This window comes from Coturnix japonica, chromosome 1 (assembly GCF_054131305.1).
Source record: "Coturnix japonica strain WE chromosome 1, WE-NBRP24, whole genome shotgun sequence".
Taxonomy (NCBI): Eukaryota; Metazoa; Chordata; class Aves; order Galliformes; family Phasianidae; genus Coturnix; species Coturnix japonica.
This window is the reverse complement of record NC_140663.1, coordinates 98,050,852-98,074,031: the sequence shown is the minus strand read 5'-3', so window position 1 is coordinate 98,074,031 and position 23,180 is coordinate 98,050,852. Positions and strand designations below refer to the sequence as shown.

Here is a 23,180-nt window from a genome sequence, read left to right as displayed (position 1 = left end):
CCAATTCTGGTTTTATGCCAACGCCACATACATCTCACAGAAGAGACTCCAGGTATGCAATTACCTAAGTGGAAGCACAGATAATGCATCCATCATTTCTACAAAATTCAGCAAAATACAGGTATGTGATAAAAAGGTGATGCCCTAATAAGTTTCTGGAATTTCCTGGTAAATGTTAAAATAGCTCCAAACAAACTATAGCAGATCTACCTAAGTGTCTCTGTGGTAATGTAAAACAGATGAACTTCAAAATACAGAGCAGTGGCATTGAACCTGTTTTTCTTTTGACTATACAACAATAGGGTCTAGGGGTTCTTTTTGTGATTTTGTTTTACTCGTTTGTTTTTCTAGTCACACAAAGTATTCTTTAAAGCAGCTATAAATTCAATGAAATCTGTGGTAAGAATATTACGAATGCGAGACGAGGCACAACTCTTAGTTTTCATTCCACTCTAACATAAAACCAACACCCAATTACTTGCAAAGGCTCAACACAACCTAAGAACTTACCCGAAGTCTTTACTCTGCATTTGTTACATCTTCATAAGCAATGCAATATAAGTATTTACTATTTACTCAGTTCTGATACTATTGAGTAGTATACCAATGGGCTTTTTTCCTATTCCAAATATGAACAATATTTTTGTGAATTTAAGAACAATGTGATCGCTTCCAATATTTTTTCAAACTTGAATATAGCATTTTCACATTTTTGATCACTTCCTTGGTTCTCAGAACCTCTCATGTGTTCAGTGTATTACCAAAATAAACAGACAAGTTAGATACAACTATTATTTTGATGTTTTCTACGTGCAAATTTACCCATGAAAGACTGAACACAGTCAAATATGAAGTTAATACATGATAAATTCTTAGTGCACAACTGAAAATAAACATTCTGAACTTCTTTTTAATAATTTTACATTCTCCAACCTCTAGATAAGTTCAAGTAGATGCAAAAAATACATAAAATATTATAAGAAAAAAAAATCCATTGAAGATAAATCTGATAACAATTCCCCTACTTCCATGCTGCTCTCAGCATTCAGAACAATGCTGTTAATGGTTCTGTGGAAGGTCTAGATCAGTATGAAATCCCTCGTGTTTTAATGCAGAACTCATCATCATCAAAGAGCAATTCCTGACATGCAGCCACTTTTCTTTCCCTTCTGCTTTCAAGAACAACACTTCTCCAACATTAACTGCTAACCAGTTACTCAGCATGTGGCATGAAGGACAGGATCCTTCTGAACACTTACTTCTAGTTTAGTAGATCTACACTGGTCCCCCTTACACATTCAACTGAAACGTGAGTCTTCTCGCAAAGGTCAAGCAAGAAGGCTCTTCAGAAACTTAAGGATCAGACAGCTAATTATTCCTAGTTACATATTACTACATCACACTTAAGAAGGAAAAAAAAACAACAAAGCCCAAGCCAGAAAGTCACTTGTTTTAAATCCAACCATCCTTATAGAGGTAACCTCCACCCCACCCCACTCCAAACCCCACTCCCCCCCCCAAAAAAAAAGCAACAACAGTAAAAACAACCACAGTGTCCTACTCTGTTTAGCAGGTGCAGGACAAGATGTAGCAATCAATTGCAAAACACACACTTCCAAACAAGATCAATCTGTCTCGTAACTACACAAACACAATCCCAAATTTCATGTCACTTTCCAGATAGATAAAGTGATACTCAATGAACTGAAGATTTGTTTTTGTTTTTCACCCTACACAGGCTTCCATTCTTCAGCCAAAGGCAGCTTAGAAATTATCAAGCATCTCTGAAACCCCAGATCAGTCACTCTCGGAAGCCAAGTTGTATTAAGAAACTAAAAGGAATCATCCTCAGTAACCACAAAACATTTCAATTTCTGGCCTGAGCTTTCACGAGCTACTTTGAACTTGAGACCGGTATCAGCAGAGTCATCATATGACTCCTGCTGTTACTGTATTAGGGAATAATTACGGGATACTTTTCTCATTTTGAGGCATGCAAATCACATTTATTCTCAGAAAACCAGCACACAAATATTGGCTCTCCCAATAAACAGAAAATTGCAAACAAATCTTACTCATCCAACTTCCAATTTCAGTGACTTTTGGTTAGGTACTACTGCTTTTTACCCGTATCTATCATGAGACTTCTCAACAAAGAGTTTGGGCTTTAAAAAAATTAGAACATTCTATTCAAAAATCCTGCATACACTTCTATTCTTTAAGCTTGTAATTCTACAAGCTCATCAACATCAGAAATCCTGACCAACACAGAAAGTGTACATATAAAAATACCAAACTTACTTCTCTAAAACAGTGTAAGGTACTTAAGCTACTGTTTTGTACTGTCATATCTCCATTCAGTCGTGGCATGAATGCTTTTAAACTTTCAAACCACTGTCTTAACACTTAAGTTGGGCTATATTTTCATCTACGCAGCAATAAGCAAATGACCTAGAAACTAATCAGTTGCTACGACTGTCTACTTGATGGAGCTCCACAAATTTTAAAGGACACAAAGATTCAATTTTAAGACTTTAAATGCTATTCCTCTATACATACATAGATATATTTAGAACAAATGAAATATCAACTCTTTAGAATATCTTTCCTTCCTCTTCTTTGCCACTCCGCATTTTGTAATTCTTTAGGCCCAGTTTTACTTGAGCTATCAACATACAACTTACACACGTTCAACTGAAATGAACAAATGCTTAGTTTTCACAGAATGAAATATCCACTTACAGCATCTTGGCCTTAATCCAACATACTCCATGTAAATATACCCCGTAAAGCTGTTTAAGCATGAACAGCTGATGCGACTGAAAACTGTCAATCAAGAGATGATCTGCACGCATACGTAAATGTATCTAGCCTCTCTCCCAGCCTCAAGGATTCAAAGGTTTTAAAGCAGAGCCAGCAAATGAAAGATTTGTCACAGGCCTCCAAATATAAGCAATGCATACTTCTCTGACTTAAATAAGGGTACGTGGGTATGAACTGCACCAATCCTCTTGTAAAACCTAACTTTCATTCTACTTCTGCTTATCGTGATTTTTCACATCAAAATGTTTTCACAACAGTACCACTAAAAACAAGTATTTTAACTCAGTAAATTCTAAGAATGTCTAATGAGTAGAAGATTTTCAAAGATTTCAAAGATTTTATCCTTGTTTCTTAAGAAATTTTACAGTAGCTGAACATAAGGATGTGATTAGGCATAATGAACTCCGAGTTTTTTGTTTGGTATGGATCCATAACATTTCTTTAAAATAAAGAAATAAAGAAGATTGAAATAGTACATCACTAATCAGGTGACGTATCTGTTGGTAATTAGGCACCATTAAAAGTGGGGTAATTACAAGCAAGAAAAGACTAAAACCAGTCGATACCACTTAGTCAATATTCTTAAGAGCAAACTTCTTTCATGAAACTTTGAACACAATATTTCCATTCTGAAGAACCACTTTCTTTCCTGGTCAGTTGCAAAAAGTTTCAAAGGGCAAAGAAACACATTTAAAGAGTTCTCCAGTTTCTTAAATATTCTTCTAAGTTTGGAATGATAATTTTGGAGTTATAGAGAAAGGAATGGAAACAAAAAATAGATCAGGAACATCCAAGATTTTCCTTTATGAAAGCTCTTGAAAATAAGCTCACCTGTATGCATCGTCTTCTTTCAAGTCTCATATCATCCTGTGGGGTTGCGGGGACATGGGGAGTCCAGCAGGAAACAACACTGCAAAAATTAAGAAAAAAAGAAATGTGAATAAAAACAATAAGATATCTCAACAAATGTCAACCTCTGTTCTCCTGGATTTACGTGTTTAGTTTCAGTCCTAGGTCTCAGGTAGAGCCACAGATGTAAGACAAGGAAGTTCCAACAGAAAATGAAGTTCTCCAACATTGAAAGCAGAGGGGAATACTACCAAGTCCTTCTCACAAATTTCAAGGATTGACCTAAACTTTCAACTTGTCATTCAATATTTCTGAAAACTGAGGTCATCAAAAAAGTTTTCAAATCTCCCAAACTAAAACTCAGAACAAAGTTTATAAGAACTGTGGGATTTTACCATACCAATAGGCTACAAAAATATAAGTGCACACAAATCTATAACGTAGAACCCTATTTTCTCCACATATCTCATATGACATTCATCTAGGTTCACCTTAAATGACATTAATAATGCTCAGAACAATAAAATTATAACTTTCTACGGAACAAGTAGATATAAAAGGTTTTTATAACCCTATCAAAAGAATCATGGAGATTATGAAATGGAAAAAAAAGAGAACAATAAAATCACTCTATGAACAACTCCTGGTCAAAGCAGTTCTCAATTATTTGCTTTTCACATGTTTTGAAATGCAATATCATCATCATGTAGAACCTAAGCAAATATCAAAAACTTTTACTAATGACTGAGAATTTCAGCAAACTACTCAATCAGATTATTGTCTAGATTGTTTATAAACACCTGATATACGTAACTCTATTAAAGTGTTTCTAGCCTAAAATACACTCCGATAGTGCAAGTAAAAAATGTTGCAGTTCATATTTATTTTTTGATCAACCAGAATCATTTAAGTACTGCACCTACCATAGGCCCACCCACCCCACAGACACCAGACACAAGCTAAAGGAGGTGGTGGTAAGACAACATTGTTGCAGCGGCTGCATTGATATTTGGTGAGCAGATGGTTTTTTGCTGTCGCTTCTCCAAACCAGAGAAAGGGGCGAACAAAAACTTACCATTCCCATTATAAATCAACACTTTTGTCTTCAAACCCTGAAATTCCACAGACACATCAAATGTCACTGTCAACCTGTGTCAAGCTGTGACCTTGGTGAGGCCGATAAGTACTGTCTGAGGCAGGCACGCCCAACCCATGGGCCATATGCGGCCTGGTCCAGCTCACAATGCAGCCACACTCCATGCCCTGTGCCATCATGGCACAGATTCCCAACCTGTTCCCTCAGCACCAAACAATGGTGCATTATGAACCCCATCCGCATCAAAACCAGGGCTCAGGGTTAAGTGCAGTGCCAGCTCAAGTAATGGCAAATAAGTTTACGTATTTTGATACGTTGGCCTGTGAACAGCAAAAAAATATGGAGTCATGCTTTCAGATCTGACAAAGGAATTTGAGAATAGGTTCAAAACTTGCCAAAAACTAATCCATGTTTTACTTGCAACTGCATTTTCAATCAAATACATTACTTGTGAATTCTCAAATGAAATACATTGAGCTGCAATTCAAAATCTGTTCATGTCTCTTTACCAGATTTTCATAAGCCCTCTTCTACCAGAGAGAAATATCCCTTGCTTCACCATCATACCTTACTCATATCATTGCTTTTGGCAGTACGTACATTTGTGAACAACTACCTTCAGGGATGAAGCAAAGGAAGAATAAAATTTCATCAAAAATCTCTACTGAACACCCTGAGAACTCAGTAAGAGTTGAAATTGCTGCTACTGAACCAGACTGATGTGCTAGTTTCACAAAAACAAGGTCACATATCCCACTAGTTTTACATTTCACCACTCTCAGTGAAGAAACTTCCCCACAACATCTAATCTAAATCTTTCCTCCTTTAGTTTAATACCATTCCCTCTTGTCCTACCATTTTCTGCCCATGTAAAAAGTTGATTTCCCTCACATTTATAAATTCCCCTTAAATAATGAGGTCTCCCTGCAATTTTCTCTTCCTCACAATGAAGACCATTCCCCCCATCCTGTCTTCATAGGAGTAGTGCTCCAGTCCACTGATCATCTTTGTGGTCTCCCCTGGACCCTCTTCAAAAGCTCTGCTCCTTGTGCTGGAGGCCCCAGACCTGGACACAGTACTCCAGATGGGGCCTCATGAGGGCAGAGTAAAGGGGGACACAACCACCTCCCTGTCCCTGCTGGCCACCCATCTTCTGATGGAGCCCAGGTTACTGTTGGTCTTCTGGGCTGCAAGCACACACCGCTGGTTCACATTAGGTTTTTCATCTATCAGGACCTCCTTAGGTCTTTCTCAAGGAATTCTTCTCCCAGTCCGTATACACAGCTGAGACTGCCCCCATCCAAGTGCAACACCTTGCACTTTGCTTTGTTGAACCTCATTTAGGTTCACACAGATCCACCTTCTGAGTTGATCAAGGTCCCTCTTTATGGAATCCCTTCCTTCTGCAACAGTTTCAAATACTGAAACTGTCCATTTAGTTCTAACTACCAACAATCGTAGACTGAACAAAGTTAGACAATTTTCAGCCAAAACAGACTGTCAAGCATTCATACAGTGTCTTCTGTCAGTTCTACAATGGGATGGTGAACTCCAAAAGAAGCCCAGTAGCACATCTCCAGTGCTTTGCAACAGCATAGCATATTACCAAAATGATGGCAACATTAGCAACACATAGCGGGGTCATCATGGCCGAACAAATTCACACAGTGATGGAATCATGGAATATCCCAAGCTGAAAAGGACCCACAAGGATCACACGGTAGTCCCAGCTCCACACAGGACTACCAACAATTAAGCCATGTGCCTGAGAGCACTGTCCAAACACTTCTTGAGCTTCAGCAGCTTGGTGCCTTGAAGGCTTCCCTGGGGAGCCTATGTCAGTGCCCAACAACCCTCTGGTTAAGAACCTCTTCCTAATGCCCTGTCTAAACATGCCCTGAGGCAGCCTCATGCTTTTCCCTGGATTCTTGTTGCAGTCACCAGGGAGAGATCAGTGCCTTGGTCTCCATTCTTCTGAAGAAGCCAAGGACTGCAATGGTCATCTTTCAGCCTTCTCTTCCCTGGGCTGAATAAACCAAGGGACCTCAGCCACTCTTCATATAACTTGCCATACAAACTTATTATTCTGAACTATAAGAAAAGGAAATCGTTTGATAAGAACACGCTGTCCACTGAACAGAGAAATTTAAAGCTATAGTTAAACAACTTCAAATCACACGTAGTTTATTTTGTCACAGCGATAAGGCAACTTTATACATATGGGAAGCACTGCCTTTTGTAGATAGTCTATTACTCTAGAATGATTTTAGTTCACTTTAGACACTAAGTATCCACCTTGCAAAGGATTTGTAAAGACACTAAAAAAAAAGAAAGAAAAACCAAACTGGAGAGGTATCACAAGGAGATCCAAATCTTTTTTTTTTTTTTTCCCAAGACTGATTCAAAGCTACAGGCAATAAGGAAAAGTTGCTGAAGTAACTATGAAGTCATTAACAGCTCATCAGGAGTACATCCTCCCACTTCATAGCTAACCAGCAGAACGTACCCATCACAAAGCAATGCATTCCCCCAACCTGCTTACAAGCACAAAACAATTCCCGCATTCTGAAGAGCTGGATGACTATTGCAGAAGTACAAAATGATGAGGGGCAGAAGGCAGCTGTCTATCACAGTGCAATACTCTAGGAACTGACCTACAATCTAGAAAGTAATTTTAAAACATTAGCCAAAACAAACAAACAAACAAAAATAGAATGTGTGATATCAATATCACAGACACACCATCAGAGGGTAACATTTTATACTATTTTATGCTTTATAAAAAAGATACAACGCAATAGCACACGATCACCACACATTTAAATTCAAATATTGAGCATCTTCTATTGTGTCTCTGCATTGATGAGTTCTTAAAGCCAAAAGGCCTCTTACACAGCCCGTACAAGTTTCAGGTAATCATAAATCAATGATAAGAGTAAGCAAGAACAAATCCCACTCATCAAACAACCTGCAAAACCATTACTAGATTACTAAATGAAAATAATAACACATTTATTGGGCTTCAAGAATCCAGCTTGGCCTCCTTACTGGTACAAAAAAGATGTAAATTGGAATTAAAGAATGGAGAAAGGAAGAGACGATGAGAAAGGTGTAAAAAAGCAAATTATTTAAAGTGATATAGCAAAAGAAAAGTGAAGTATTTCACTTAGAGAGAGCAGTTCTTAGAAATCAATTGTGTATGAAACTACCATGCTAAGATTGTACTCCAAGCTTTTATTTCCTGTTTTACTTGCTGCTGCTTTCTAGTCTTCATCTGTCCTTACCAAAACAATGCTCTTCCTTTTTATCTCTTCAAAATACAGATGATGGGATTACTAGCACTTCCGCGTTCATCAATAATTTTAAGTGTGGAGTTCAGTTTTACTACATGTTTAGTTAAATTAGTCAAAGATGCTGAGTATGTCTTACACCAGATTACACTCTACCATTGTAAAGATGGCAACTATGAAAAAATATAAAGCTTGTGTCTTTGACTTTTCTTAATTCCATAAGCTGAAGTTGTCTATTAGCATTTTTAAGGTCACTGTGAGTTATTCCACCATATTCCTTACCAGCATTTCCTCCTTCTTTCAAGACACTCAAAAGTCAACTTACTTGCCAGTAGGCTCACTGTAAACCAAAGTTGGTTTCAGAACCGTCTTACATACAAAAACCTAATGAAGTGCAAAAAACATCAGTAACATCTCTCAAGAGGTTTCATCATCCTTCCTCACTTTTTTTTTTGTGTGTTTGCCTGGATATCAAACTAGATCATGAGTTTCTGCAAATGGGGACAATTTTATAACATAAGAACACAAGAGGAATCCAGTTCAGCTGGATCTATAGGTAGCAGAGCTGTAAGAGTCTTTCATACATTTATTATTTGATAAACCTAAAACAGTCCTAATATCATAGTATCACAGTCTCGTGCAGGTTGGAAGGGACCTTAGAGATCATCAAGTCCAACCCCCGGGATTCGAGCCTCTGTGTAGCAGAGCGGCACTTCTACCACTTGAGCCACAGGGGGATTCGAACCCAGGGCCTCCAGTGTTGCAACACGGCATTCCTACCACTAGCGCCACCAAGGCAATATTGAATATTTAGTTTATAAAACTTATATTAAAGCATCTACAGTTAAAAGATTGTTTCAGGCAGTACAAATATGTAAAGTGTTAAAGGCAACAAACACAAATACCTTTAAAATAAAGGCCACACTAAATCCAAGTTGTGGTGACAATTTTAAGCACCTGTGTAGCATTCCTTCACAATAAATTTAAATCAGAGTTTTCAGAATATCAACAACAGAACGCATAAGAGTGTGAATCAAAAGGAAAGTCAGCTGGGTAGGATTCTACTTCTTACATGTTACTAATTAAAACTTTGTACACGGATTTATTATCCTTATTTGGTTATCACTGTGCTGTTATAAGTTTCTGTATGGCACTTTTAGTAAAGAACTGGAAGACTGTGCTAACTAAACACAACTACATTCTGACATCTCATTTTTCCTCTCTGAAGAGGTCATTAAGTATTATTTTAGAAGTTACAAGAAGTAGCAGAGAAATCTCTGACATTCACTGCTGTAAGAGGTGAACAGAATTCAGGTCGCTGGCCTGCAGTAAATGCAAGAATGTTGCTAGAAACATAAAATATAAATACTTTCTTTAAAAGCAAAAAAATATTTATTTATGGGTAAAATTATCCTGAACTACATAGTCACTGAAATGATTGAGATGGTTAACATATTGGGATATAATGGAGAAAGACTCACATACAGCTGTATAATAACAATTAATTAAGCTTTTGTTAACCTGCGTCTCAGTAGCCTACTCTTTAAAGTACACGTGGGCAATAAGTGATGCTGCTCAATATAAGACATCAAGAAAATCATTCAACAACATGAAATCAACATTCAACAAAATGAACAGAATTGGCAAATTATTTAAAATAGTTCACATTTTGTTACGCAATAAAATCAACACTATTTTTTAATAAAAAATAAATTCCATAGAGTGTTAATAATTATCAGCTTCTAGGACTGGTTCCAGAGAGACACACAATTGAGAAACTTCCAAACCACTGTTCTGACAGCACCTAGCACATACATTGCATTTTGTTACTAAGTAAAAAATCCCACCAGTTAGACAAACCAATAAGCATTTGGTCAAACACATATGATGATGTGTAGCACAAACTGGAACATAGGAGGCTCTGTCTGAGCACCAGGCAGCACTTCTATGCTGTACAGGTGACAGAGCACTGGCACAGGCTGCCCAGAAGCCGTGGAGTCTCCTCCTTTGGGATCCTTCCAAACCCAACTGAATGTGGTCCTGGGCACCTTGCTCTGGGTGTCTCTGCTGGAGCTGGAGCTGGGCTAGATGGATGGATTTGCCCAGGGAGGTTGTGGATGCCCCGTCCTTGGAGGTGTTCAAGGCCAGGTTGGACGGGGCCCTGGGCAACCTGATCTAGTAAAGGTGTATGTTTGGTGGCCCTGCCAGGCAGGGGGGTTGTAACTACATGATCCTTGAGGTCCCTTCCAACCCGGGTAATTCTGTGATTCTGTGACCTAGGAGCCCCTTCCCAATTTAGTCATTATGGGTGTTCTGTTTAATCTTGTGAAATTATAGTGACTACAGGAAAGGTACGGCAATGCAATTTAAATTGTTGTGCATTGCTGAAGTATAAATAGTAGAGTCTGGATGGTATCTCCAGTCCTCCAGACATCAACACAGATCCTCAGTTAAGTAGTTATCTTCTGATATCTTTAACATGTTAATTAGAAAAAAAAATTCAACAGCTGCAGTGTTATGGGAAGAGATCTTTATGGTACATGGCTGGCTTTCAAGCCAGTACGAGAAGGTCAAAACAATGCAAGCCTTGTTTATACTAAACTTCATTAACATAGCATTTGTGCCAAGAGCTTGTGTTATCCTTTTTACTACCAAAGAGTTTCCAATGCATACTGCTGAACTAGATTATTTTCTAGATAAACATTTTTTATTAGACACTTGTGAAGTAATTACATCCAAACCAAAACATACGTACCATCCTTATGCTAGTATACTGAACAGCTATGATTGTCGGTGCTCTAAAAAGAACTAGTTCCTCTAAAGAGAAAATGATGTGAATGACTAGTTCCACTCATGCTAAATTTACATTGCGTGATGCAAGAACCCATCCTTTAAGTGTGAAAGCATGTGCAAACAGCTTTACTGAAATCACAAAGTTTCTCACCCAAATTCAAATCTGGCAAAGGCAGAACTACAGTTGCAGCTCAGCAAGAATTTCTTTTCCCTAGCAGTACTGCTTAAGCTGTCTGCATCCTTCCCTCTGCTACCTGCTTGGAGGAGTGAGTGCTACTATTACAAAATCAACTCAGCAAGCAGCAATGATGCAGGTGGAAAGCAAGGTGAAGCAGGAGGAAAAAAAGATAATCTTTAACCCAATTCTCTAACCAGCTTTCTAACCCAATTCACTAGAGACACACAGCATAATAAATTAAATTTATTTAGATAATTTGTATATGCTTATTTCCTTACTCCTTTTCTAGAATCACTATAATACTTACCACTTTACTGACCATATAAGGAACCACAGAGTGGGAAGTTACTTTTTCTATCTATTTAATATGGTCAAGCAAAATGGATATTGTTAAATTTAACTCTTAGAACAGCTAAGTCATGCCACTATTTACATTCCCCTCCCTCATCTGAAAGCACAGAGATGCTACAGTAGGAGCTGCCAATCCCCAGCAGCGTCACTGAAACATTCACAGTAGTTTAATGTCACTGAATTCCTATAAGCACATACTTTCTTCCTCATGTTAACACGTACGTCCCACCTATAACTCCCTTAACAGGTGACATCTTATATGCAGATGAATATATATGAATTTCTCTTAGAAATAGAGTCATTTTAGTTAACAAGTTACTCATAAAATAAACAGTAGCGTGTGACTGAAGCTGTAACTCAAGGCAGAGTATCTATGAGGACTATAAACCAGTTTAGCCCATTTAATTTGCTCCCAGAGTTGTGAAATGCTTCTCAGAGCAGAGATTTTTCCACAGATGTCCTCAAAAACATCGATCATTTCATTTACAAAAACTGTTCCCGCTCCTTGTAGTTGAGAAAATAGCTTCAAAACTGAAAAGTAAAACACATGCCACCACAGATTTTCATTCACCAGTTTACAACTTCAGGTCTAAAGTGTCTCCAGACAGTGTACTATTCTTCTTGTCTACTTACCATTAACTTCCATTTTCTCTCATCCTTCTATTTACAAAACAAACTACCTACTGCTTAGAGACTTGGCCAGAGAGGAGTGCTCAGATGCATCAACTTCAACTTAACCTATCCTAGAGCTGGGACAAGAAGTAACACGTACTGAAATGCTTTTACCTCTCAAAATCCACATGAACTCAGACCCGCAATATACAAACAAAAATACTACGATACATTCAGCATAGTCCAGCTTTGAAAGTGAGCCATCTTTACCAAAACTCATGTGTTACTTGGTTTTCACATAATTCATCCCTTGTTTTAATTTTGTTTTTCTTTTTCCTTTCTAATTCTGCCCTATAGATGAAAAACTCCCTGTCATGCCACAGTGTACATGTAATAGAATATGGAAATTCATACGTTATAATCACGTTTTAATAAACATTCCTGTAATAGAATTGGTTAAAAAGAGACAAAGTAGAACAACTACTGTAAAATCTGACTCAGACCACAACAAGCTCTGTTAGAAATACTTTATATACTTAAGAAATTATCTGCACAGCACATCTAAATGAAATACGATTATTTCTCCACTTCAACTGTAGCAGCACAAAGTTTTTTGCCTTAATTTAATAAAGGCAATATAAAGTTATGCACTTCAAGTACGTTTATAACAGCCTACATGTTGGTTGCCCCGATCTGATACCATAAGACCCACTGTGTTGAAGGCTTCCAAAATATTTTACTACATGGAGACAGGCCCCACCAATAGCGTTTGAAATGAAAGCAGACAAACAAACCAACTGCAGTCCTGTAAATAGATAGCGCTTTTATAAGACTTTGGTTAAGTGGTTTGTTCAAGCAATATACAGGCTCATGTGCTTTTTAAATACTCTTTAAACTTCACAAATGCATCGTGGTATAACTGCTGGTCAACTGATCCTCATATGGGGGCTCCCATTGACAGCTGCAATGCCACAATCTAATTTTACCTTTCATTATCTGGGAGATTCAGACTGTCCATGTATATATAAACGCACAGCTAGGTGCCTTTTCTTCAAATGTTAACCACATGCCTGGATCTTAAAACAGACCTTATTTGCAGAGTCCCTGCATCTTCATATCACGTTTCTGATAGAAAAGTGATAAGAATTAGCACTGATATACTTTCCACTTTAATACAATATTTACCTTGTCAAGTTCCAGTTTAGGTTGGAGAAGCCTGTATATTTTTGCCTTGTATAACAAGAAACTAAATGAAAATATTTAGGGCGATGATTTTTCTGCAGGACAAGTTCTGAAGCTTCACATTCATATTAAGAGAGTCAAACCAAGTACTTCATGGACAAGGTAGACACTGCCTCTCCACAAGGAGGATGGGGGCCAATTAACAGGTTTACAACAGAAACCAAACCAGTTTTGGCTCAAACACAAAAGTAACTTTAAACATGTTCTTCAAAAGAGAAGGATATCTTATTTCTTTTTGCACAACTCTGTCTCAGCAACTTACTGTTCTTTCTAGAAATCCCAAGAATAGTACTGAAACAGAAATGAAATAGTCATTTTGCTTTTCCCCTCCATTCACCCAAGTCAAAGAAACTGAAGTTATATTAAGTTTGTGGACAACACAGCACTGGAAGGAACTGCTGATGCCCTCAAGGGTAGAGAGGCCTTGCAGAGAGATCTCAACAGGCCAGAGGGATGGGCAGTTACCAACAGAAGGAAGTTTAACAAGCGCCAGTGACAGGAAAACCCTGGATCTACATACAGACTCGGGGAGGGGCTGGGGGTCAGGGAAAGGGTCTGCACCAGAGGGCAGTGGGCATGGAACAGGCTGCTCAGGGCTGTGGGCACGGCCCCCAGTGCTGGAGTTCAAGGAGAGTTTGAGCCCTGCTCATAGACACGAGGTGTGAATTTCAGGTGGTCCTGTGTGGAGGGCAGAGCTAGACCTGATCTTTCTGGATTCCTTCCAAATTGGAATATTCCATGACTCCAAAAAGAGGGGGAATCCCTTATTTCTGAAACTACACGTACCATGACTGCTCCTTCAGCTCTAGCTTGGAAATCGAAAAACAAGCTCCATCACCTGCCAGTCACATCAGTACAGACAGACCATATTTTAAAATCTTTTTCAATATGCTTTCAAATAGCAGTTCAAATCAAGTTCAGCATCTTTGAAAATAAACTAACAGTGCCCAAGGTCAGGCTCCACGACAACCAGATGCATTTTAAAATTATAATGAATAAACTGAGTTATTTCATTAAAATAAGAATTCTTAAGCAGCAGTCCCACAAAAGCCAAAGCTTTTGATTTAGATTCGGTGGCTACGTTTACATCCCCACCCTCCTTGTCCTCAGCCATTCAGTGCAGACCCATCTCTTGCACCACTTCTGGCACCTGCCCCAGTCTTGCTGAGTCATTTCCGCAATTGAGCATGATGTAAAATAATCACCTTTTCTGATAAGTTTCCGGCTGACTTTATACACACCAGAGCCCAAGCTTTCAGCTTAAAAATCTACACAGCAAACAAAAACCTAACAGACCTCTTCAGTAATGTGAATATCTAATACATTTATACTCTGCATACTAATACTTGATCAGAGAAAACTTTTTGCATCAAGTCTCTAATGATCAGAACCTTCAAAACTGAACAGCTCATATGTCAGGACCACAAGTCCAGGTACTTGGTAGAGGATGCAAGCAGCCAAGCTGTAGAACAGGGCTGGGATAAGAAATGGGGTATCCTACTCACAGAGGAGGCACATCATCATCATAGGTGTTTGTATGACACAAAACAGAACTGTGATCCTTGCCTAAAAAGCCCATCACCTAAACAAATCAAGTTTATGCATAGAAAAGCAAAAATGGAGAGCTCACAAACTTCATCTGTCCACAATGACATTCACTGAATACATGATGAATACAGTACATGAGAAGTAAAGAACAGGCTAGATAAAGCATTTTAGGTAGAACTTGCCAAATTGCTACAAAGCAGCTTGAAAACCATAGTTAACACCCGGCTTGATATCAACAGTTAGAGACCCTACCTCTACTTCAAGAACACAAGTGATATGTTTACTGTCTTTTCTATATATAGCTCGTGTCTGTCATAATAGTCTACATAAATAAACTTGAAGAAATAAATTTAATCAGGCATGCCAACCACAAACTTCTCTGATAGCAAAATGAGAAGAAAAGAAGACTTCATCACAGCATCCATACTACTCAGCTTTTGGTGTTCCAGCCACAATACCTACAGGGAGATCCACAATATGCCTTAAGTTCCAACTCAGGCTCCATTTAACCAATGCCACAGCAAAGAAGATATTTGAACTCCAAAGCAAAATTGCTTCTATTTCGGATTACTGCAACATTAGGGAATGTTCCATTAATAGGGAACATTATTCCCGCCAAACTAGAGATACCAAGTTAGAGGAGCTAAATAGAAACTCTGTTTCCAGAACTGAAGATACCTTAAGCTTGAGCACCACAGCATCTGTTTCTTACAAACTGTACCTCATACAGACACTCAAATACATTTCAAAAAATACCAGAGTACTTTTACTTGTAATTTTGCCATATAAATTAACAAACACCAAAACATAGAATTTATTAAAGACCTTCAGAAAATTCATTTTGCTATAAAAATTACTTAGTATAAAAGCTCCTAGCAAATAATAAACAGGTAAGTTGCAAACACTCTCACAAGCTACCCACACTCCCTACATTTTATTCGCATGTCATTCAGCGCTCCTAACTTGGCGGCTGTATCTTTGCACAACAGAACATTATCCAGGAGCTATTTCCCATAAAAGGCACAAGCGCTGCTTGAATCCCAGAATTTTTCTTTTTTGGTCTTCCTTTAAGGTAGATAAGCACACTAGACACTGGATTGGATAGTCGGATAGTCATGTTTCCTTTTCTTGCCCTGTCCAGTGATTCTTTGATTCTTTCTTGTACAACAGCACTGATTAAATGGATCTCATGGACAGTCACCAAGAGCATGTGAAATGTCAGGTACCTGGAAAATGCAGCACTGGGTGCTTAGAGCACAATTTCAGACCCACAGGTGAAATTATGCCTTTCAGCTGAGATGATCCAACAGGCTGCCAGCAGCAGGGAGGGCAGCTCCACTCCCTGTTTCTCAGGTGCACAGTTGTATGCCCTGTTCTTTGTGAAAGCTTCGCTGTTTATTCACACTATAGTAAAACAAGATAACACAACAATCCAACCAAAAACCCTTCACATCTTTGTCAGGTTCATTTCCCATTTCAGTTCAGCAAAAGGCAAGAAAAACTTAAAGCTACAGCAAAAGATGGAATAGGCCTACCTGCTGCAAAAACACGTTAGTTCAGTTTATACCCCGTTACCTAACTTCACACAAGTGCGTGGCTTCACAAGCTGATGAAACTCAAAAGAAAGGCCCACGTCACAGGTAAGACTCATCATCCTGGCGCTCTTCCACTTCATGACGAAACAGTTCAGGTAGCTAAACCAGTAGTAAAGTTCTTACCTTTGTATAAATATCATTAGGCTTTTGCTCTTAGCTTCTTAAACTAGCCTGGCATGAAAAGCAAAGGTGCCAATAAAGAGCAATTGCAAGTAACGTAAGAAAAGGAGAAAAAGCAGACACAGTTCCTTTCAATCTAATTTAGGCTGCTGTCAAATCAGCTCCATCACATAACCCATTCTAACTTCTGATTGCTGGTTCCCCTTAACACCCAGGCACTTTGTTGCCACAAAGACAGCCCCAGGTCCATCAGAGGATGTAGATGAATTTTTCCCCCCCTCTCTTAAGTCAGGTTTGAAAGTAGGAAGTTACCTCATGAGCATAATACGTGAATTACAGTAATCTACCACGCCTAAAACATCACCAGGTGCTCCAAAACTATGGTAAAACGAAGGCTAAGTAAGTCAACAAAACAATGCACAAATGGGTTTTCCCTTCTTTGTTCCTTCAGTGTAATGAATAAATAAAGATGAATAAATAAATGATTCCAAATTTACCTCACATCATTCACTCCACAACTGCAGCCCCATTTATTAGAATACAGACCACCGCCAGCTCCAAAATATAAGAAGCTACTAATCATACTAACAATTATTTCCAACTTAACAGAACTCAGTATGGTTAAATTCCATCTGCAGTTCTTTTACCATGGCCTTATTCCCCAGTTAAGGAATCACTGACCTAGAAAACTCTCATTGAGGAAGGAGATGAATTAACAAACTTCAGTAAATTGTCACGTAATCTACTGGTGAGGTCAAAATACTTATTTTTCAGAATTAAAACTCCGAGGTCTCATTTTATTATTTTGTTGCAGCCTCCATCCCTTCCATTAAACATAGTTTAGATGTATCCGAAGGATACAATCTACTACATAGGTTACAAGCAGCAAATGCTCTGAGTTTTAACTGATATGATAAGCCATTAAGAAGAATTTGAATACCCCATTCAAGTAGTATATGCGTATGTATGTGAATGCATGCCCATGTGGAAAGAAAAGCCAGCGTAGAGAACAGGTACACACCAGCTAACAACTTTACTGGGCTACATTTATTACACATATTTCATCTAATACTCATGGTACGTCTTCGCCCCTATAAAATATGACTGCAGGTAGCTCATTGGAAACTCCAGAATGCTTGGTGGGCCAGATAAAAATCATTTCTGCTATTAAATAAATAAAATCAAGCACCATTAAGCTCAGAACATTTAATCATAATCTAATTAAACTTCTCCAAATTTCAGTCAGTAACTCCTCACCAAGCCCTCACCTTTCAGTCAAGCTACGGAATGCCCCACAAATAGACCTCACCATTTAGAAGTTTTCAAAGATCAAGAAACCATGATACCCTTTCATCAAACTTAAAGAACTGCCAACTAGCATTAGAACAGTATCATTTCCTGCCTACTGATAACAAAAACAAGGACGTTCTAGTGTGGAGAATGTTTTATGAATCTAGCAAAAGCTGCAGTGACCTCACCATAAGACAGCAACTTCTCTCTCTTCCCTCCTCCCATTCTCTCACTCACTCTTCCTCTTCCCCTCACACAACACACAACTCACAACAAATGTGAAAGCAAAAGAAGGCTAAGGCAAGGAAGAAGAAGCATATGGAAGGGCCATGGGGGAGATTCTGCCCACATTTCTCTCTTTCCCAATCTAACACCAATTGATCCAGAAGAAAACTAACTTCAATCAGGCCTTCTAACCTGGTTTCACAAAAAGGTACACACGTTATTTGAATAAATACGAAAAAATTTAGTATAATAAAGGTTTAAAGGATTCAGAAACCTGTAATTTTTAATGTTTTTTGATAGCAGCCATATGAAAAAAGTCAAAAAAAAAAAAAAAAAAATCTCTCATTAATATAGAAGCCCAGAAAACCTCCCGTAGAAGCCCTCCAGATGAAATTTATTGAATTATGCTTTGCTGAAGTCTAAATGTCAAATGGAAGTTGTTGAAACTTTGGGATTATCTATGGTGATATCTGGGAACTCCACCAGTTCGAGCATCCAAATACAAAGCAGAAATTGATAACGCTAATGCTCTCCACGGCACTAACATTGATAAAATGATCCATTTACGTAACTCCAAAAGAAATACTAAGATTTTACCTCTTTCTGATCATTTAATAGTATCTCCACAAATGTCAAAGTTACAAACATTTCGTCCAGACGAGTCTGGTTTGCTGAAGCACAAAGATGGACAAAGCGGGAAGCTCTGAAATGCACAATAATAAACCCAAAGGAATTCCAGGAAAATGAGAAACAAGGTTTTATGAAAAGTGCAATGGATTGTTGAAGAAGGAAGGGGGATGTCAGTCACTCAGCACTAAGGTATCTAAATCATTATTTGACAGAGGAACCTCAACTAATCCTAGGAACTGAGCAACGCTTATAAACTGAGCAATGTTTACCTTATGCAAGAAGTCTCGTGCCATGAAAAAAAACACGCATAAAACAAGCACAGGGAACTCAGTTTACTTAAAAGTAGACTGGGACAAAACCAAGAACAGAACAGAAAATGGATGAGGTCAAAAAGAGACAAATGACTGAAGAGGCATAACAGTTATGAGTAATACTTTCATTTATGAACCAAGTAGGAACCAAACTAAGTTTCCAAAGGCAACTACTGTAATCCAAAGAAGCGTTTGCTTATTAGCACGTACATCCTGATAGTAGGCTGCTTTCTACCCTGACTTAGAGCAGTTGCCCTAACAAAACAAACACCTGCAAGCTCAGGGAGTTTTAATGCTTCCTCGTGTAAGAATGCAAAAGTTAAGTTGTTGTACACCAGAGTTAGTGGGCAGAAAGCAAGCACTGCATACAGCAGACTTCAGGTCCAGTCCACCAAAGAAAAGCATAGGAGATAGGAAGAAAATGTTTTTCCCACGTTACAAAGAACCGCATTATCTGATCTTCCACATTTCTACCTGAATTAACTTTGGATTATTAAGATGCAGATGAAATCACAGCTCATATATTAAGGAATCGATACTCTTACCTATTTTCTCAACTAACAGGTGAACGGTTAGCAACAAAATTTCAACAACTCGAACAAGAATATTAAAAAACTGAATACACAGAGTGAAACAATAGCATAATCCTAGCAGCTCGGGTCATGTATTTAAGAGGACAAGTAAGCATGGATCTTCCAAAGCAACTGTATGTTTGATACATAGTCAGAACCTTTTCATAACATCAGGTGAAGCATTTTTTCATGTCTCCAATGTATAGTGGAACCAAAAAACCTAAGCTTCTGTATCCCCTGATTTCCTTTTGATATCAATAAGTTCACTTCATACTCTATACAGAGAGCTGAAAATACAAATTTAATTAGAACATTAACTTCAGAGACTTCAATTCATCTTTCAGCTTGTCCAAATAGGAACAACCCATATTTTGGGTGCACATATCTATTATATTGCAGTATAGAATTCAAGTAAAAAAATTGGAAAGGTCCAAGATTGAGAAGAAATCAATACGCTGCACTGCTTTGCGATAATATTTGGGGGAAAGAAAGGCAAATAAATCTTAAAACTTCTAAAGAAAAGCTCCTAAGAAACCAAAAGTTGAAGTGTTACTTCCTTTCCAAAGTGTTGCTCTCATGAGAGGCAAGTGAAAACAAAAGAGAAAGCAAGAAGGATGAGAGAACAGCGAGTGAGCAAGAAAGAGAAAAAGAGGACCTTAAGAGTGAAGCACTAAAAAAAGGATGCAAGGTGATAAGGGCATAAGCATGAGTCAGAAAAGAAAAAGGACTAAGTGAGGAAGAAAGAACCTGAGGAAGAGTAGAAGCAAAAGAGACTGCAAGAAAACAGCTGAAATAACAAATCACAGAATCACAGAATGACCCGGGTTGGAAGGGACCTCAAGGATCATGTAGTTCCAGCCCCCAAAGTAGTCATGAGGGTTAGAGCAAGAACTTGTTATCAAGAAAGGCTGTTAGTTTTCACGCATGCTAGAGCACACGCAAGCAGGATGGCATCAGAGTGGGAATAAGCACATCAGTTTCAGATAGAAAGAGAAAGTTGGAGAGGAAGAGGGTAAGAGAAGCGGGGCGGGGAGTGCGTATAGTGTGTATGTGCGTGTCTGTCTGTCAGACATAGCAGGGATTTACTACAGGAGGGGTGGCAAAAACTCCTCAGAATGATGTTCTCCATTAAGTAACCGAGCTATCAAAGCCAGCTAACCAACCCCTGCCACTCTTAGGCACCCTGCTCCTGTCCACCCACACAACCCGTTCCATTATCTTGTCAAATGTCTCAGCAGCAGCACAGTATACTGGGCCTAGGAACCGATCTGACTGAAAAGTAACCTGATTCTCCACCCCCACACACACCCAAATGTTATATATATAAAATAATGTATTTCAGCCAACTCTGTTTCCAAGTCTGATTCACCGGTTGGTCTTATAAACAGCTGTGCCAACACAAAGCAGGTGGGAACAAGCAGCCAGAATCTGAAGAGAGGGGGAACTGCTTAAGCTGCAGTTGCCATCAGAGAACTGCTTGTTGCACACTTTGCCTTAGAAACTACTCTCAATAGTCCAACCCAAAGTGCTTCAATGGAAGTACTTATTACAGCAGGATCAGTTTGCTAACACTTGTGCCATGAAAACAACGCATATTACATCATCAGATTTAAGTACTGTTCATGACCCACAGCCCTTCTAAATTAAACATTAGAACAAAAAGATGTGCTTTTCATAGTTATGCTTATTTACCTGTTATTTCAGATTTGGTATAGGTACACTTTGAGGGAGAGAAAGGTAGGAGAGGAAGGTAGGTACATAATCAATACCATCTGTGTTTTCCTCTGGATGTACTGTTCTTCATGGTGCTGCCCTTCAGCATTCTCTAACACTAAAATAACGCACCAGTGTACTGCCTTGTTCCACGCCAGGAGACTCAAATGATCCAGACGAGAAAGATGTAATTAAGTATTCCTGAATTTTGCCCAAATTTACAGTATAGCACCAAAAGACCAATAGCTTTGATCTTTATCAGCTTCTGTCATTTGATTCCTCCTCTCTGCCACCACGACTAAGCAATGCCCCAAGATGTTGAGACAAGTCTGTTCAGCTGGAACTGGAATAGGTTATCACTGTGGAAGAGTCGTGACTAAGACACAAAGCCAACTCTACCTCCCAAAAGCCAACCAAACCAGAGCACGCAGAAGCATGGTTTACACAACTATTACACACTTGCACAAGTAACCCACCATTCTGCAGCCTGCTCACTCTCAAGCAGCTGACCTACAAAACCATGAACTCAGTCCTTTCAGATGCAGTAGTAACCTGTTAGGTCAAGTGACAGAAATGGCATATTACCTGCTAATCAAACACTTCCATTTATAAAAACCATACCATGTATGACTCCTTATGTGAAGCTTCCATAAGTTTCATAAAATCAAAGACTAAGAAGTTAAGAAACGTTTGAATTAAGTCGGGCACAACATACAGCTGTCTGATTTTGCAATACAGTCTACTTTCATAGTCAAATTCCGTTTTGTTCATTGAGCAGACAGACATGAGGAGAGCGGCACACAGAAAACAAGGTTACACAGTACGTGCCAGCTATACAATCAGTGATACTATTACTGAAACACTTCACCGGTTCTTCCAGAAATTGAAGGATGTGCACCAAACAGGGCAAGAGACTGAAAGTAAAATCAGATTCATTATTTTTCTTAACCCACACAACCTCCTTCAAGTAAAAAAACAGAAAACAAAACCATGAGCTCCAACTCTAATGCTCTCAGATTTCCCAACAGATCCCAAGCTCCAGGGGCAGACCACTATCTGGAAATGCTGAGTCACTCTCCAGCCTTCACAGACAGCTCCTGCAAGTTACAAAGCACTCGGAATATAAACTCAAGACAAATGCAACTGTAACTGCTTAGCATCCTGCTGTTAAGACACAAGATGCCTAAACTCCCAACCTCAGCTCCACCCTTTGCATGACAGTATAACTTTGGGCAAGACACTTCACCTTCATCTTGTTCTCATTTCCCTTGCTAAAAAATACCTGTCACTAAGTTGCTTATCTCCTGTTAGCAAGACAAAAAGTGCTTTCTGTATAACCAAGGCATACAACAACAACAAAAAGTTGAAGGTTTTCCTTACATCAGTTTTGGTATTAATTTTCCTGCATATTAGATCCTAATCACTTCAGAAACATCTCTTCCGTGTGACACTAAAAAAAGGTTGAATGAAACAAGAATGAATCAAGACACACAAAGCAAGAACTCGTCCTCCCATTTCTGTCACTGAGTTTTTGACTCACTTTGGGAATCTTTATGGAAACAGTTGAGTCAAAGGCAGCTCCACAGATGCTCGCACGATTAAAACATAAGGAGAAATACCATGATTACAACACATAGGATACAATGCGTGCCTGTTTCCTCAAATGCACAAAGAACCTGGCACTGCCACAGTGGCAGCTTATAGGTTCTATAATGACTAACACGTAGCTTAGAAATTACACTTTGAGCCCACTGTATGCTTGCTAAAAATGCAACCTGAGCTTGTCTCACCTCGTACCACAGATCTAAAGTTGTTTTGTCTCATGCAAACAAAATTTTCCTCTAACATAGGAAGATTAAAGTCAAGATCAAAGAAGTAGCCAGAGTCCAGAGAAAGAGAATGAAAGCAAAGCATATAAAGAACTGCACAAAGGAAAATGTTA

At 38.7% G+C, this 23,180-nt stretch overlaps 1 protein-coding gene across 1 annotated transcript in view; it reads right to left on the bottom strand.

Moving 5' to 3' along the window:
• Nucleotides 1-23,180, bottom strand: part of DYRK1A (dual specificity tyrosine phosphorylation regulated kinase 1A) — an 80,362-nt gene that overhangs the window by 49,623 nt on the left and 7,559 nt on the right. Inside the window, exon 2 of the mRNA XM_015882419.3 lies at nt 3,655-3,733. Coding sequence (XP_015737905.1) covers nt 3,655-3,664 — 10 coding nt within the window. The 5' untranslated portion in view covers nt 3,665-3,733. The remainder of the gene's footprint in view (nt 1-3,654; nt 3,734-23,180) is intronic.